Raw genomic sequence first — 17,400 nt, 5'->3', positions numbered from 1 at the left:
CCCCTCTGTTAAGAGGAACTGCTCTGGCTACGAAAGTGTCAGCAAAGCTGGGGTGACAGATATGGTTGATTGTACAATCAGCAGCCATCTCTCTTCCTTCTTTGCTAACAGAAGCTAGGTTTCAACAGCAGGGGCCCAGCCTAGCCTAGGAAACATAATTGGTGGCAGCTCTCTTCTCCTCATTCACCAGGGACTGGTCATGTAACCCAGTCCTGGCCAATGAAACATAAAGGGAAAGCATTTCTACAAAAGGGGAGAGCAGTGCTTAGAGCTGTGGCAGCTATTTTGTGACTAAGGGGAAGGGCCAAGAGGAGCAAGGAGATGGTGACCCAGAGCCCTGACAATGCTGAGTACATGGACCTACCTTAGGGCTGCTTACCTCCAGACTTCCCGCTCTAAGTGCAATTCCATGATCTTAGGATTTCACACACCAATAGTCATATTTTCTTGTACTTACATCTGCCTGCCCCCAATCTGACAGAGCTCATTTTGTTGATGCTGAGGTAGATAAAGTCATTCACTGATACCCACCTACTTGGCATGTACTGTGTGCAGAGCACGGCAGGTGATATACAATAGAAGCTGGCACTGATCTTGCCTGGGAAGTATTTGAAGACTGATACAACAACTGTGGGATATACACAACAAATTCTAATACCAGGAAGAAAACAGTAGGTATAGATGGAGTGCTTTAGAGGTTCAGAGAGCTATTACCTCTAGCTTGGAGGAGGATTTTCAAAGGGAGAGAAATCAAGGAAGGCTGCATGGAGGAAGGGCCATTTGAACTGGGTCTGGAAAGGAGCTACATGTACAACAGTACAGGAGGAGGCCTCTGGACCATGGAGATACTTGGCTTCAACTCTTATTAGACTGATGTGCAGCAAGCTTCAATCTCTTACTCAGGCTATGAGGTTAGGAAGTCTAGATAAAGAATCCCATTTCCTTTGGGGAGAAGAGAGGGTAGAGGACTTGAAGAACCATGCTTGCCTTTCCAAAACCACCACCTTCCATGTCAGGGAGAAGCCTTGTACTATTTACAGAAACAAAAGCTGAAGAAGATAATATACAGTTTGAGGTTTCTAATAAAAATAGCCAACACTTCCTGAACACTCACCATGTGCTGGGTGTGCTTTGCTAATTCATTTAATCCTCACAACTGCTCTCTGAAGTGGGCACTATTATTAGTGTCATTTAACAGATGAAGAAACTGAGACACAGAGGTTCAGAAATGTGTCCAAGATCGCAGAGCTGCTGACGGTCATAACTAGGATACGTCCATACTCTTAACTGCAGAGCCAAAGGCCAGTCGAGGTGATAAACTTCCGAAGGGCAGTCCCAATCTGCCTGAGGTCCTCAATAAACGCTATCCAAGCAGACAGGTTGGACACAGCAGAGGAGGCTCCATCTCCTTACCTTGGCTGGCATGGGACCCCATGGAACCCACTCAATCTGGAGCACCCTGTGGCTTGGGCCCCACTGACAGGCATTTTTATGGAGCTCACGTTCACCCAGAATAAAGACGACCTTTCCCAGCCTCTTCTGCAGCTCGGTATGGCCATGTGATTAAGTTTAGGTCAATGAAATTAAACAGATGTGTTATGTGGCAGCCCCTGGGAAACTTCCTTAAAAGACAACTGGTGACCATCTGTCAACTTTTCTATAGCTCAGCATATGTCCTGCTGGCTGGAATGTGGAAGGAGGCAGGCAGGTAGCAAACACCTTAGATCATGAGGTGACCTCCGGACAGCAAGAGAGGAGCTGGGGTCTGTGAGGACATCCCAGCAGAGGCGCCCACCAGTGCTGGGCTGCCCACCTCAGAACTTCATGTGGGAGAGAGAGAAACTCCTCTGTTGCTTAAGCCACAGGTATCTTGGGTCTCAAGGAACAAGGGATTCAGGAACAATGCCTTCTCTATTATCAAGAAGGGTTCTTAGAAGGGCAAGGCTATCTTGAAAGCACAGGGACCAAACCCAGAGAAAGGACCAGACTGGAAGGACCTGGTCCTTTGCAGCAGGTCACAATCCAGCCCTTTTAGGTGTGCAGGACTGTAGTCCAAGTTAGCTGGGCAGGTGTGTCACTGTGGTCTCCTGTTCATATCTGTCCAGTGGGATACTGTCTGATATAGGTTGTAAAAGCCCACATATAGGGGTTATGGGTAACATTTTCAATAGTAACATAAGCTTTTAATGACAATGGATGCAGCTAATCAACTGCCCTGCATCACCCATCATCAAAAAATAACCAACCAAATAACCAACCAATGGTGAGGGGACAGTTTCTGCTTCAACCATACTGTTGATAAGAAAAACAGCTCAGACGAGAAAAGCTATTATAAATAAATAATGAGTACCTACTCTGTGGCATGATGGCTAGACATCTTACAGATAGTATTTCCTGACCTCATAAAAAATGTACAAGGTTAGGGTTTAATTAAAATAATCCACCTGTTTAAAGATGAGGAAACAGGTTTAGAGAGGTTGAGTGACTTGCCCAAGGTCACACAGCCAGTTTGTAACGCGGCTGAGCCTGGATTCACACCCAAGACGGTCAGACTCCAAACCCCACCTCTTCTGAGCTGAACAACACAGCACCCCGACATACAACCACATTCCTGCGTCACTAGCAGCTTTACCCATCGGCCCTTCACACAACTTGGCAGTTTCAGGTATTGGGTGGTAGAAAAAACAAGCTGCAGAGGGCTAAGAGGACACATCAAAAGCAGGGGAAGAGGCATTGCCCCACATTTTCCCCCCAGTTTGGTGGGGAAAGGATGATGCAGCTATCTCATTAACTCACCAGCCATATTCTTGGCTGATAAGGGCAGGGATGTTGCTGCATCCTTTCTGTGATACCTTCTAACACCTACAAATCAATTTTAAAAGAATTTATTACAAGCCAGCGACTTTATCATAGAAGGTCTTAGGCCAATAATTGCTTTCGTTAAATAAAACCTATAAAATACATTTCTCATTTCACTGCAGAGCCAAATGAAGGTCAAGAGAAAAGTCTGGTTCTTATACTAAACTAAATTAGAGAGAAGAAAACCACTTCCAGAAGTTCAGTAGAAGCAGCAAGAGCCCAGAGTTAGAAGTCCAAGTCTCAGAAAAGCTTCTGATCTGAGGTTTTTCTCAAGCTGAGTCAGCCCTGGGACCATGCTACCAGCCGCCCCGCTAATGCTGCTCTTGCCTGCCCGACCTTACCCCCACACCCGCCTTTTTCTTTCCCCACCAAAGACTGAGAGCCCCATGCTTCCTGGGTCAGGGTATTTAACCCCCTGACAGAATACTGAGGGAGAAAGGCCTTTTCCATTTTGAAGAAAAACGTTAAGTTAATGGAGAGAATTTCCTCAAATTTAAGTTTCTCTCACGAGTCTTATACACTTGCTAGCATTTACTAACACTTGTTCATGCAAAAATCAAGCGAGAATCTGTCCAATTTAGCCCAAAATGATTGATTCCAGTATTTTAGGTTTAATGTATTTCACAGTTTTCTGGGTTTTTTTGGCAAAGTGCCCATAAGTTTCAGCTTTGTGGATAGTGGTGAGGCATTTCCACTGCTGTGTCCCTAGAAGGAGAGGAAACAGGCCAAGATTTTTGGGGGTGAGCAGGAGGGTGGATTCTAGGTTTTTTTTCTCTATTATGTCAAGCTCTAGATTAAGGGATGGCAAAATTTCTGTAAAAGGCCAGATAGTAAACATTTAAGACTTTGAGGTCTGTATCATCTCTATTGCAACTACTCAACTCTGCCACTGCAGCAGGAAAACAGCCACAGACAATAGTCAATGAATGGGTATGGCTGTGTGCCAATAAAACTTTATTTATAACAATAGGCAGCAGGGCCCCATTTGACCCACAGGTTGTTGTTTGCTAATTCCTGCTCTAGATAACAGTAACTTCAAATGGAATGCTGACTTTGACAATGCCATAAAAGACAAATCTAAAAAAATGCCTTGGGCTTCCCTGGTGGTGCAGTGGTTAAGAATCTGCCTGCCAATGCAGGGGACATGGGTTCGAGCCCTGGTCTGGGAAGATACCACATGCCACGGAGCAACTAAGCCCATGTGCCACAACTACTGAGCCTGTCTAGAGCCCGTGAGCCACAACTACTGAGCCTGCACTCTAAAGCCTGCAAGCCACAACTACTGAGCCTGCGTGCCTAGAGACTGTGCTCTGCAACGAGAAGCCACCGCAATGAGAAGCCTGCGCACTGCAACGAAGAGCAGCCCCTGCTCGCTGCAACTAGAAAAAAGCCCATGCGCAGCAACGAAGACCCAATGCAGCCAAAAATAAATATGTAAAACAAATTTTATAATAAATAAATAAATTAAAAATGTCTTTATCTCCACCATGGTTTGCTATAAAAGTTACCATTCTCTGAGGGGAACAAGTATAAATAAGAATCCTTAACGATGAAGTAACAGAGTCATATTTGAGCCATAGAGAGGAAAATTAAGTACGTGTGTATTTAGGTAACTAAATTATTTTCTAATCCCAAGACTATGGGTGTGAGAAGAAAGAATATGAAGAGGGGAATCATTTAAAGCACTCATTTAAGGTTAATTTTTCATTTTCCACTGCCTGTCATCAACTAGGATGACTTACCTCAAATGATTATAAAAAATGGTTTCGCTTCTTTGATCAGAAGCTCAGAACAGTAACTATGGAGTTAGTAATGGTTTCAGTATTATTGCAAGTCATAATGGAAATGATTTGCACTATGGTAGAGAGAAAAAGAAAACAAAGCTCAAGAATTGTTAATTAACTTTACTGTTTCTCCACAAATGCTAGGAGTATTAAAAACAAGATTGCTGAAGTGCAAACATCAGGGTTTAATGAACAATGGGATGTAATTGAAGTAACAGAGAATGACTTAATCGGGACAGTGGTTTGTTTAATTATGGGGATAATGGATCTTCTGAAAGGACAAACTAAATGGAACAGAAGGAGCTGGGGAGTGGAGGGCAGAGCGGCCGCGTTGAAGGAAGCTTGTAGATGAGGAACTCTTGCTAGGGATAGCTAGGGCTGTGTCAGAGATGAAATATTTTACAAAACAGGATTGTCTCCAACGTGGTAACTATTGGGGGAAAAAGGCTAGTGTGGGCTGGCAGAAACGTTCAATAAATCATAGCAGAGGCATTAAGATTTCTGTAGGCGAGTATCTGTGCTTTTTCAAGATTTTCTAATAATCTTAAAGACTTTCTCATAGATATGAGAATGAGGGCAATATTATGTTTGTCAGAACACTGTTTCCCAGGGCGCCAAGATGCTATCTCTGATACAGCCGACTGGCAGGCTCATTTCCTGGGTTTAAGAGTTCAAAAAACCATTTCTCGCTCAACTTTGATTATAAGTCAACCTTCTCTTGCTAATTCAGCACACTTGCCATGAGTTATTGGGTTTTCTCGTTGCCTCCTGAAAGTGAAGCAAATGTCCTTTCTCCCATGTGGTACCCTTTCCCGGAACCGAAATCCTCAACCTTCACCCGCTCCTCCGAAGTTTCAGGCGATCCGCTCCAGAACGACTCTCTAGACACAGCCCACCCCTAAGGGAGAGCCCGAGATTCTTCCGCCACAAAATTGAACGTGCCTACAATTTTGCAAAGGAGGAAAAACCTTAGAGCAATAGGGCTTATCCCTCTTCTAGATGTCAACTCGGAATCCCTGGATGTTAGAGGAGTGTGTGTGTGTGTGTGTGTGTGTGTGTGTGTACACAAACCCTCCCCTGACGTTCCCAGCCAGGAGGAGGAGAATGTTATGGCAGTTTGCCTCACTGAACACCAGCCTGCAGTGCCTTGCTGGAGGAGGATGGTTTCTTCTGCTCCTAGAGGAAGTGACTTTATGGGGCTTTGCTTACATTTAAGAAATGGCAGAGGAATTTTCCTCCCAGGGTACAGCAAACAAAGAATTACTTCTTGGAGCCCATGTGTTAGTATAATGATTTCATGTATAAGCAACTGGCATGTTGCCTTTATGTTCTAGAAAACACCCTACACCTCAAGGAGAACACATCCTAATCTTAGAGGCGTGAAACCTGACTTTTAGGCTGTTAGATGAGGCGCTGTGTTTTTCAGCATTTAGCCAAACAGGAGTTTGGGGGCCTCTTTTTAAATGTGTCCCAGCCATGGTACCAGGCTCTGTCATTTCAAGTTGTTTGGGTGGCTGCTCTTGATTTTTTTCCCCCTGGCTTTTTTTTTCCTTGAAAATATTTACACACACACACACACACACACACACACACACACACAGTCGAGTTTGTTCACCACACCTTGGTTTTCAAATACATAAACCACCTCAGCAAATTTAGAAAATCAAGACTTCAAACCGCTGGGTGTACATGCCTGGGGAAGGGGGGTAAAGTGAGAAAGGGCGGGGGGAGGTGGGAAAGAGAGGAAGGAAGAAAATTTAAAAGGTGATGGTTAAGGCTGAGGGGACTTGCCTGAAAGGAAATGATAAACTTTAAATTTTTTATATCGACCTTCTGCTAACATTTTGTCACACAAGCACAGACCGGCAAGCTTCTCTGGAGCTTCCAGTATAACCATCCACCATGAAAGAGGTTTGGGGCGGGTCCGTTGAAAGGCATTAAAAATCAATTTCAAAGTCAAGGGCCCTAGAAACAAGTGGCCCAGCCCTTTCCCGGTCTCAACGCTATCTACGGGCAAATCCGTATTCGGAAAGGAAGATTTATGTGGATTTCTAAAAACATAATTTTCCGTCAACCTTTTCCCCAGGGGCTACAAAGGATCCAAGAGTCGACACAAATGTCTTCAGCATCAAGAAACATTTTGATGATGAGTTGAGTGTTAACAAATCAGAAACACATGGTCTTAATTGACTGTGAAATAAATAACATTTCAAAATGAAAGGGGGAAAAGTGTTCGGATGTAAAACATTAGAAAGGACTCAAACCTCAAAAGTTGCTCTAGGCATTTGAGTCCTCCCCACTCCCAGTTCCATCTTCTGCTCTCCTCTCCTTCCCGTCCGGGGTTCGTGTTTTCATGAAAGTGAAACACTGCTGGATTCCCCTGACCTATATTCACTTGCAAATATTTCTCTTTGGGAACCTGTGGGGCTCCTAAAATGTCTCAAAGTAAAAGCATGAACACCTTCTGCATTAGGACCAAGGCCCTGGGTTTGAAGACAGGACCCTGAATCAGTAAAAGGAGAGTCAATAGGCCCTGATGCAAGTTCATCTTTTGTTCTCCAGGGTAAGAGTGGGGTTCTTCCTGCAGGATGCACATTAGAATTACCTGGAGCATTTAAAACATCTATCCATGCCTGGGCTCCATCCCCAGAGATTCTGATGTAGTCAGTCCGGAGGGAAGGCCCAGGCATGGGTCTATCTGGATCTGCATTTCTAACAAGCACCCCGAGGAGATTTGAATTAAATTTAATAGCTCTTGACAGGGCACTCATGTGCCCGGCAATGGTCTAAGTACTTTACAGAATATCAACGCTTAATCCTCACAACATCCATGAGATAGACAGGTACCATGATCATCATCCCCATTTTACAAGTGAAGAGATGGAAGCACAGAGAGGTTTCCAAACTTGCCCAAAGTCACACAGCTAGCCAGTGGCAGAGGCAGGATTCAAACCTGCTTGGCTCCAGAGTCTACACTCAGTAACAACAACATCAAGAGTTCTCCCTGTGTGGCCCTGGACCAGCAGCAGCTGCAGAAAGCTCTTCAGAAATGCAAATTCTTGGGCCTCACCCCAGACCTACGGAATTAGAAACCCTGGGGTGCTGCCTCACAACTAGTGTTTAATAAGCTCTCTCGGGGACTCTGATGCATGCTAACATTGGAGAACCACTGCACTCCACTCCCCCCTCAGATACAGACGGGAGCACAGACAGAAGTCAGACCTGCTGACGTTCTGCTCAGCCTCCCACCTTGTGGATGGTGGCTAAGCATGTGCCATCTTCAGTGGAGGGTCAGCTCCATCCAGCGGTGACCGAGCACTCGAAAGAGCTGATCTAGGGACCCTTCTCCCACCAGAGGACACAACCATAACATAGCCTACAGCACCATGGTGCCTTCTCCAATCAGGGGATGAACTCTTCCAGGATGACACCGCAGCACCTGCCATCCAGAGCGAAGTCTCAGGAGCCTCAGCCCCCTTACTGAGCAACACCAAAACCCCACTGTAATTTCTTCCTCCTTCCCCGCTAATGAGATTGTGAAGCAGCCCGGAATCTCTGTAAAGCTAAAGATCAAACCAAAATACAGCAATCTCTTTTCCAAGTCTCTGTTGACAGAAAAGCACACAAAAAAATCCTAAGTAATTTTGGAGATACTTGCCACGCTTGGCTCTCTCTCTCTAAAATTCCTGAATGTGCAAAAAATTGGTCTCTTTTCCTTTAGGAAAGGAAGAGAGTGGGCGGGTGGAGTGGGGACGGGTGAAAAGGAAGATCTTAAATGGGTGAAACCCTCCAGCAGCCAGGCAATCATCTTCCTGTCGTGATTTACAGCATTCCTCTAAAAATATCTATGAGATCACAGAACGATAAGTGCATGACACCAAACATTTGTAATTAATCCATGAAAATAAAGTAAGGGCGTCATGTGGCAGGGGGAACACAGAGGAATTTGTCTTGTGTTATCGTTCTAAAATAAGACGGCCTCAATTTGGTTGAAATATATCTTCACACATTGTCTTTCAGAGCAGAGCCGTTTGAGAAATTCTGATTGCAATTATAAGTGCCGAGTAGGGAGTGATTTGCAGTTCCTTTGCCGATGCTGAAAGCTATAAGCAATCCTGATATTAAAATCTTTGGAAATTGAGGAGTACCCCAGGCATCATTACAGTACTTTCTCCCCCAATCCGAGTAATTAAAATCTATTATGTGAACACGTGTTAATATTTTATCAACTACTGTTTTTAATAAGCTGAACGTATGAGGCTTCCTGTGGTAGGAATGATATCATTTCAAGCGACGCTTCCCAACCCACCCTCTACACCGCCAGCTTCGTTGCAAACTCACCACAGTGCTGAATTCCGGAACCTGCCACAGCAGCCAGTCCTCATTAAGCGTGTACAGGGCTTTGCAAGTGATTACATCGACGGGGCCCTTGTTTATCTTCTGGTTCAGAGTCGTCACCAGCAAATAGAACGGTTCTCCAACCGTCTCCTTGGAAAAGACGCAAAAGTGACAGTTAGCTTTCGGCAAAATCCACTGTACTTTCCAGAGAATGAAAGTTTCAGTTTATGGCCCTACGACAGGAGACAGGAGGCAGTGTTTTCTAACAATCAACACGCACCTCCCAAGAAAATACACTTTGCTCCACTTAGGACTAGGAGCAAAACTCAGGAAACTGCCTCTTCTCCCCAACACACACGTGTGTTCACACACGCACACGCACACTCTCACGGCATTTACAGAGTAGCTGATCATTCTTTTATGCTTAAGCTTCTCTATGGTAGCCTAATGCTCATCAGTTGGCCTAAGAACCGTGAGTAGAGATTCAACCTTTCTTTACGTTCTTATTTAACTGCCCTTTTTTTTTTTCAGCGCGCTGAAAATAAATGGCATGTAAAAAATGCAGAACAATTAGCCTTGGTAACCAGAATAAACATAAAAACATTTTATACATTTACCTAGGAGGAAGCTTTTTGGTGTTAACAGGTTCTCACGAAGGAAGTGGCCTTGAGTTGCACAATCTGCAGCCTCCTTTCCCGACCGTGAGGCGGCCAGCCCCGGGTCCTTCCCAGACCCAGCCTGCACAGTCCCACCCGGGCGCCTTTGCTGGTACAGGCCCCAACGTACCCCACCTCCTTCCCCTGGGCCAGAGCCGATTCCAGACCCGTACTCTAAGGATCTTCCCAAGCATTTGGCCCATCCTGATAACTTCCTTCTGCACCTTTTTCTCGACCAGGGGTGGCCACGCCTGCTGTTATTGAAACGCCTGAAATCTGTAGCCACTTTCCACTTGAATGGACCCTGAGCAGCCCAAGTGGGAGGCTTGTGTGTCCCTGCTTTCATGCAGCCTCCCAAAGCACGTCGCCCTGGCTTGACGATCCTGAAGTATTTGCTAAGTAAATAAACCCTCAGTGATCAAAAGGACATTAAACTGAATTTAAGGGGCAAGAAGAGCCAGGGCCAGAACCAGGAAGTCAAACTGCCTCAGTGATGACGAGAAGCCAGCCACGTGACTAGGGCTTGAAGCACCAGTTTACAAAGTCAAGCTTCACAGCCAATGCATCTGGCTTGGAAAGGAGGGCTCCACTGGATCTCTCACCTGCTTTCCCTTGAAGAGGTAAGCTAAGACGTCTTCGAGGTCTCTTGGATCCCACCCCTACCCGCCCCGTACCATCCTCTATACTGACTGCAAAAGCACAGCCTTCCCTGGTCCCAGGCTTCCTGTCACTCCTCTGCTGCCCTCCCTGCCACTGGGGCCCTGTATCACTTTCCTCTCCCCACCCTGACATACCCTAGAGTCGCCTCCTTACTGTAGGACAGGGTTGGAATGTTCAAAAATTTCCCAGGTGGGGAGAGCGCTGGGACTAGAACATGACATTTCAATTCTTATGAGAAACTTCCTTTATTTAGAGGTTCACAACCACACTGCTCTCTTCTCTCTCCCTCCACCCCCTTAGGTGATGTCCTGACCGCAAACCTAGAACCTCACTTCTCTCTTTGTTTCCAGCCCACATCAGAGATGGGGGTGAGCGCCCTTGGGAGGGGGCTGGAGGCACCCGCAGAGGTCGGCGTTAGGGGGCCGGTGGGCTCTTCTGGGCTGTGTGGAGCGACAGCTCCAGGCTCGATGACTCTGTAGTAAGAATTCTCCACAAGAGTGCAGCTAGACTCAGATAAGTAACATCTCACCTGGCACCGTTACCCACACCCGTGGTTCTAAGCCTGGATAATCATCACCAGAATCCCTTGGGACTCTTACAAAGAATTCAGATGTCTGGGCCCTACTCTAGACACGGAATCTCTGGAGATGAGGCCTGGGCATCTGCAGTTTTAACACCTGCCAGGGGATTCTGATGCGTGGCCAGCTTAGGAAACTACGGAGCCGTGATGTTTCTTTGTCACCACTGAACACAAGTTCTAAGTTAGTCATACCTGCTGGTGGCTTAGGCATCTCATCAGACCAGGGTGCACACAGCTTCCGAGGGAGCCGGCCTGGGGCAGAGCCCCAGTTTATGGAACCGACCCTGCCCTTCCCCTCCTGTGATGGGAATTAAGCTTGGCCCCTTCACTATCCTTTCCTTCGTGAGACCAGACTCACTGACCATGGCTGAGCTTTAGGCTTCCGCACCTGTGATCTCATTCCAGCCCCAAATCCCTCCCTAAGCCTGGAAGAAGGTAGCTGCCTTCCTGGGGAAGCATGAAGCCGAGTGGCTAAGAGCTCCCTGGTGCTGTCACACGAGCTATGGGATCTTCCTCTATGGGAGGAAGTCTTGTCTATCCTGTGCACCCCAATCCCCCAGTACGCAAAATGGTCATAAAGGTTCTCACCTCATGGGATTCAGTGAGAAAAAGGAAGCAAAGCTCTTAGCATGGTGGCTGGCACATTCAATAAACGGTAGTTATTATTATTACTTGACCCACAGGGCCTTGGAGGCACAGAGGAGGAAGTTACCTGGAGGTCACAGAGCTCGTGGCACCCAGGCCGATGTTTGGGGGGACGGGTAGACCAGAAGGACTAGGCCATCAGAGTCCCACACCCCTTGGGCACCTGGCTGGGGAAGTCCGGCCCTCCGCGCCAGAGGGAATTATTCCACTGAAAACGAAAGTATCGCCAACAGCCGAATGCCACTTCCTCCCAGGGAGCACGCTGGCCCCTCACCACCCCAAGTGCTCAAGACACTCCTGAGTCAGCACTGCAAAACCTTGACGAGGAATCCTCTGCTCAAGGGGGCCATTTGGACTCAGAACGCAGATTTTGGGGACGCCTCGCCTTTTTAACGCCCAAGAGCAGCAAGGGCAAGGCTCTGACTAGCCTTCGAGGGCTCAGAAAAAGAATCACAAGGTCCCAGAGGAAAGAACTGGAAAGGAATTTAAAACCAATGGCCACGCGCCTCATTTGGTGGGTAGAAAACGGATGCCCAGATGGAAAGGGCCGTACCTGGAGCCACGCAGCAAGCTGGGGCGGAGATGAACTCACAGCCCGAACCTGCTGCTTCTAACCAAGACTCCTAGGCCAGCGCTCCTCCTACTCCCCCCCCAGGTTCTCAAAGGCAGGGTGCTGGAATCACCTGCAGGAACTTGGAAACGTCGACTACTGCGCCCCACCCCGAGCTTCTGATTCAGTGGCACGGTAGGTGGTGGGGCAGGAGCTGCCTTTTGAGACTAAGACCCAGAAACTGGGTGAGGGTCCTGCTGCCTCTGTTTTGAAGCGGCTGCGGCTGAAGCTAGGATGGGGGAAGCCAAATATATTCACCCCAGAGATAAGCTCTCCACATCTCCCCAAAGTGTATGATGATTTACACCAAGTAAACAGCAAAGAAGGCAGATTTCATTAATCTTAATGGGCATTGCCTTGGGAGAGAAAAGGGTTGGTTAAAAAAGTTGTGCATCTACTTGTAAGAATACATTAAACATTAAACTAAGCACAGTCTATTTAAGGCGCTGCTTTTTGGATCTAAACTTAAGTAGCGCTGTTAAAACCTGTGGCATAGCAGTGAATCTTATTCAAACTTTAATTAGATTTCAGAACTAGCTACAAACACACAGTTATGCAGTCTTGCTGGAATCTGGATGGCTGGTGAAATTAAAGAAGGATAAGAACGTCCTGCACCGGGGCCTCAGAGGGCTGAATGAAGCCTGGGTTCAACAGAACACACTTCTTTTCTTACTAATATTTTATAATAATAATGGGCACCATTTATGGAGTGCTTACTCAGTGCCAAGCAGTTGCATACATTTTCTCATCAGTGTTTCAGAACAGCCCTAAAATATTCTTCTTCCAATTCTACAGGGTATAAACACAAGGCTCAGGCAGGTCAAGAAACCTGCTTGGGGCCTCTGGTAAGCGGTGGAGTCTATATTCAAACCGGGCAGCGGGCTCCAGGGCCCATCCTCTTAACCAATGGAATCTGTGCAAAATCCACATTTGAAAAGATTTTAAGATTCAATTAGATTATAACCATGTTCACTTAACTGTAACAAAGTGAACTCAAGGGGCGGGCGGCTTTTTGGAGACTTGCTTTCATCTGGGATAACTGGTTGGAATTGAATGTAATTAGCTTACAGAGAGCGTAGTGGTAGGTAAATGGCTATTTCCAAGATGCTTCAGAGGCCCTGAAAACAGTGTGTTTCCATCAGTATTTGAAATATGCCCTCCACTCAGCACACGTTAATTAACCATGTGAAGGTGGATGCAAAAGTCAAGGGGTATAAAGTTTCAGTTATGTAGGGTAAGTTCTAGAAATCTATTGTACAACATTGTGCCAATAGATGACACTGTTTTGTACACTTAAAAATCTGTTAAGAGGGCAGGTCTCACGTTAATTTTTCTCACTACAATACAATTTTTAAAAAGGGAAAAGTCTTACTTGAGGAAATTCTAAATGAATTATACTTGCATAGGCCAGTTACAGCAAAAACAAATTTTATTTTCCCCTCCGTGTGCTCCTAGTAAGGACCAAGACTAAAAGTGGTTAAATGCCGACACCACGGAGTGCTCAGGATTTATCCTGGCAAAGACATCAGCACCTGCTAAAAACAACTGCCTATATAGTCTTAGCTCTGACACCACCAAGGGATGCGACACTTACCCGCAGAAAACCAGAAAGGCAGACGGACATCCAGTTTGTGAGGAGTTTTTCCACCACGGACTCTGTGCGTCTCAGCATGAGTTTAGGCTGCATGTTACTGCACTGCTCCATCAAGTCCCTGGTCAGCACCTCGAGGATGCTGGTTAGGTAGACCAGCTTAGTTTGCAGTGCAATGGTTAAGAAGGAAGCAAACAGACACCTATTTAAAAATAGAGCCTTGGTTACAACAGCCAAGACATGGAAGCAACCTAAGCGTCCATCAACAGACGAATGGATCAGAAGATGTGGTACATATATACAATGGAATACTATTCAGCCCTAAAAAGAAGGAAATCCTGCTGTCTGCAGCAACATGGATGGACCTTGAGGGCATCACACGAAATGAAATAGAGAAAGACAAATACTGTATGATCTCACTTATATGTGGAATATGAAAAAAACAAAACAAACCTCAAACTCAGAAAAAGAGATCATATTTGTGGTTATCATGTTGTACACCTTAAACCTATACAGTGCTGTATGTCAATTATATCTCAATAAAACTGAAAGAGAAACAAAAGAAGATATACAGATGATGGAAAAGAAAGCATATTTTTAAAAAAACCAGAGCCTTGGTTAAGCACGTTAATCATCAACTGTGGCTTGCTTGGTGCTGATAGCAGTTTCCAAGGAAACTTGAGGGGTCAGGCAATGGGGCGCTAACGGGGTGCTGCCGTGTGGGTGCTTTTTTTTAACATCTAAGTTTCAACTACCTTTGTCCTCGATCCATAAAAACCACACATCAATGTTAACTTCAGGTCATTTTATATGGTTTTCAGCACTTAAACTTTAAACTAGAGCGGTAACAAGAAGTGAATGTCTTCCCTGTATTTTCAGGGTGTTTTCAAAAATAGAAAACAGCACACTTCTGCTTTTTGACTCAGGACTCATGTGTTTTCTTGGTATTGGGTTTTTTTAGGGTGCTTTTTGAGGGGGGGGTGTCACATGTGTGTGCGTCTTCAAAATAGAATTTGTGTTAGAGCGTTGTGATCTGAAATGGAAAGAAACATCAGGACTGCATGGTGGCCCAAATCAACCAGCCTCTGGAGAGATGCATGTTCTCAGATACCAAGCTCAGGTTGTAGTTCCGAAACAAAATAAGAGGCTCAGGTTTTATTCCTTCTACTTAATGGCTTTCAAAATATAAACAAATTGGCTGATACCTGTCCTTCACTGAAAAGTTCTTCTGCTTTTCCAGAGTGTGGATGACAGTAACAAGGAAACTTTTATTACAAATTAGGGCGTCCAAAGCTGAGAGACTTTCATTCTTATTGTTGGCATCTCTGTTCTGAAAAAAATATAACATAATATAGATAATATATAAACTTAAAGTTAGAAAGTAGATCCACAATGGGTTTTCCAAGACAATGAATTATTTAATATCAAATTTGTGATCCCAAAATACCCACAATAACAATTCAAAGTAATAATGGAGATGAAGATGATGATAACACTATGAAAGTCAGGCAGTCATGAGCGAAAAATGAAAACTTATAGACTTACATGCATATCTTCAGTGAAGATGTGTGTGAAGCCACCTGACTGAGAGGAAGGAGACACTTTTATTATTCATAACATCCAAAGGAAATGAAGAGTGTATTTTTGTTATAATACCTGAGTCCATTTTAATAAAGTAGAGACACTATTTGCTAATCTGACGAGCCCCTGGGCTTATGTTCACTGCATATCTTCTACATAATAAATAATTGTTCAGCTCTCAAGAAACACCAGTGACTTCTGAAAGCCTCTAAGAATATTTATCATTGCATCAGTTCCGTTTTTGGTAGGTGAAGGCATCTCACACTTTAAAAGAACTGACTCAAAAGTTAAAGAAGTGGTGGTGAAAGATTATGCAAATGTACAGACCACTCCTCAAGCAATTTACCTTCTAAGGATAAATACGGAGTTGTGTTGGTAAGTTTATACAAGTCTTAGCTTAGAAGCATTTACTGTCTCGATACACATTGCTATTCAAGAAGGGGTGGAGAGGGGTGGGTAAAAGCTAGAACCTGGAGTCAAACAACTTGGGTTCCAATCCTGGTTTTATCACCTACTGGTCACATGACTTTGGACAAGTCATTTAACCTCTCTGTGCCTGACTTTCCTCATCTGAAAAATGGGAACAATATGAATCTCACCTCACGGGTTAGGTGTGAAAATAAAATGAATGAGTGCACAGTAAGTTCTTCATGTCAGCTATCATTATCATTTTTTTTTTTAATCACTAATTTACAGCAAACTAGACCACAATGCTGTTGCCCTGCTGGTTTCTAAAAATATTTTAAAGTGTTATGCTCTGTAGCTCTTGAATATAAACTTTTAAATTTGAGTTTCCTTTAATGTACAATGTCATAAATCATAATGGAATTAAATGACTAAATTTTAAAAAGCATGCTAACACTTTAAATGAGTCAACAGGATGAAAATATAAATTCAAACATTCAGTTATTTAAAAATTTTTTGGTAATACTTGAAACTTTGGGCTATTTTTATATCTTATTTAAGTAAATTTCTTCTGCAGAGAATTTCTGCCTTATAGTTTCAAATTTGTTAGCCCAAGTAGAAGACCTCAAACTATTACCTCATACTCTCTCCTGGTAATAAGCAGAAAAATCAGACCCTGGGTTTGCATTTTCTAGTTCCTCATATTTTTCTGCTGAACCAACCTTATGTCAATAGGCAATTTAAACAGATTGAGGACTTCCCTGGTGGCACAGTGGTTAAGAATCCACCTGCCAATGCAGGGGACACGGGTTCGAGCCATGGTCTGGGAAGATCCCACATGCCGCAGAGCAACTAAGCCCGTGCACCACGACTACTGAGCCTGCGCTCTAGAGCCCATGAGCCACAACTACTGAAGCCCGTGCACCTAGAGCCCGTGCTCTGCAACAAGAGAAGCCACCGCAATGAGAAGCCCGCGCACTGCAACGAAGACGCAACGCAGCCAAAAATTAATTAATTTTAAAAAAAAACTTAAAAAAAATAAACATTGATTCTTGACCTTAAATAGGGAAATACGGCTCTGGCTCCCTGGGTTCCAATGTTCCTTCCTCCTTTCATTCAAATTCCTCTCCTCTAGGTGGTTAGGTGCTCTGCTTACCCTTATTTCTTCTATTTTCAGCACAACAAAGTTGCCAATATAATGAAAAGCAAGGCTTTAAAAGCCAAAAACCAACTAGCAGGGCAAAGAACTACTGGTAATGCCTTGGTCTCTGAGAAGCTACCATTTCCTCTGGGCTTTGCCTATTGTTACCGAGTAGGTGTTGATCACCCAAGTTCTCCCTCCGCCACCCAACCTCCAGGCCTAGAGGATGTGGCTCCTGACCTATCAGTAAAGGGCCTCTCAACAGCAGGACTTACCTTCAGCCTAGAATGCATTTCAACTGGTGGTGTTCTAATGGAGTATCTTCCCTTGTTCTCTAGATCTTTTCTTAATTGTGACAAATTGTTTTAACTTAGGTCTTCTCAATAGGGTTCTGATAAATGTATGCTTGTTTTTCCTGTGTCTTCTTCTGACATCAGTTTCTATAGCTTTCCCAGTTGTCTTTCAAGATTCTACATAACCCTGAGTTAAATCAGTTTGCCTTCTTGCAACTCTCTCTTCTGAGATAACACAGCATTGTTCCTAGGAATTT

The 17,400-nt window shown here is 44.7% G+C and overlaps 1 protein-coding gene across 2 annotated transcripts in view; it reads right to left on the bottom strand.

Annotated features, from left to right (window-relative positions):
- The window catches only part of PLXNC1 (plexin C1), a 145,377-nt gene that overhangs the window by 30,433 nt on the left and 97,544 nt on the right, over window positions 1-17,400 (bottom strand). For both annotated transcript variants that reach the window (XM_059936673.1, XM_059936674.1), the window contains exons 18-21: window positions 15,269-15,307; window positions 14,929-15,053; window positions 13,727-13,925; window positions 8,985-9,131 (exon numbers count right to left, since the gene is read on the bottom strand). In XM_059936673.1, coding sequence (XP_059792656.1) covers window positions 8,985-9,131; window positions 13,727-13,925; window positions 14,929-15,053; window positions 15,269-15,307 — 510 coding nt within the window. The remainder of the gene's footprint in view (window positions 1-8,984; window positions 9,132-13,726; window positions 13,926-14,928; window positions 15,054-15,268; window positions 15,308-17,400) is intronic.

Source organism: Balaenoptera ricei, chromosome 10 (assembly GCF_028023285.1).
Source record: "Balaenoptera ricei isolate mBalRic1 chromosome 10, mBalRic1.hap2, whole genome shotgun sequence".
Lineage (NCBI taxonomy): Eukaryota > Metazoa > Chordata > Mammalia > Artiodactyla > Balaenopteridae > Balaenoptera > Balaenoptera ricei.
The sequence above is the reverse complement of the archived record's forward strand: the minus strand, read 5'-3'. Positions and strand labels throughout refer to the sequence as shown.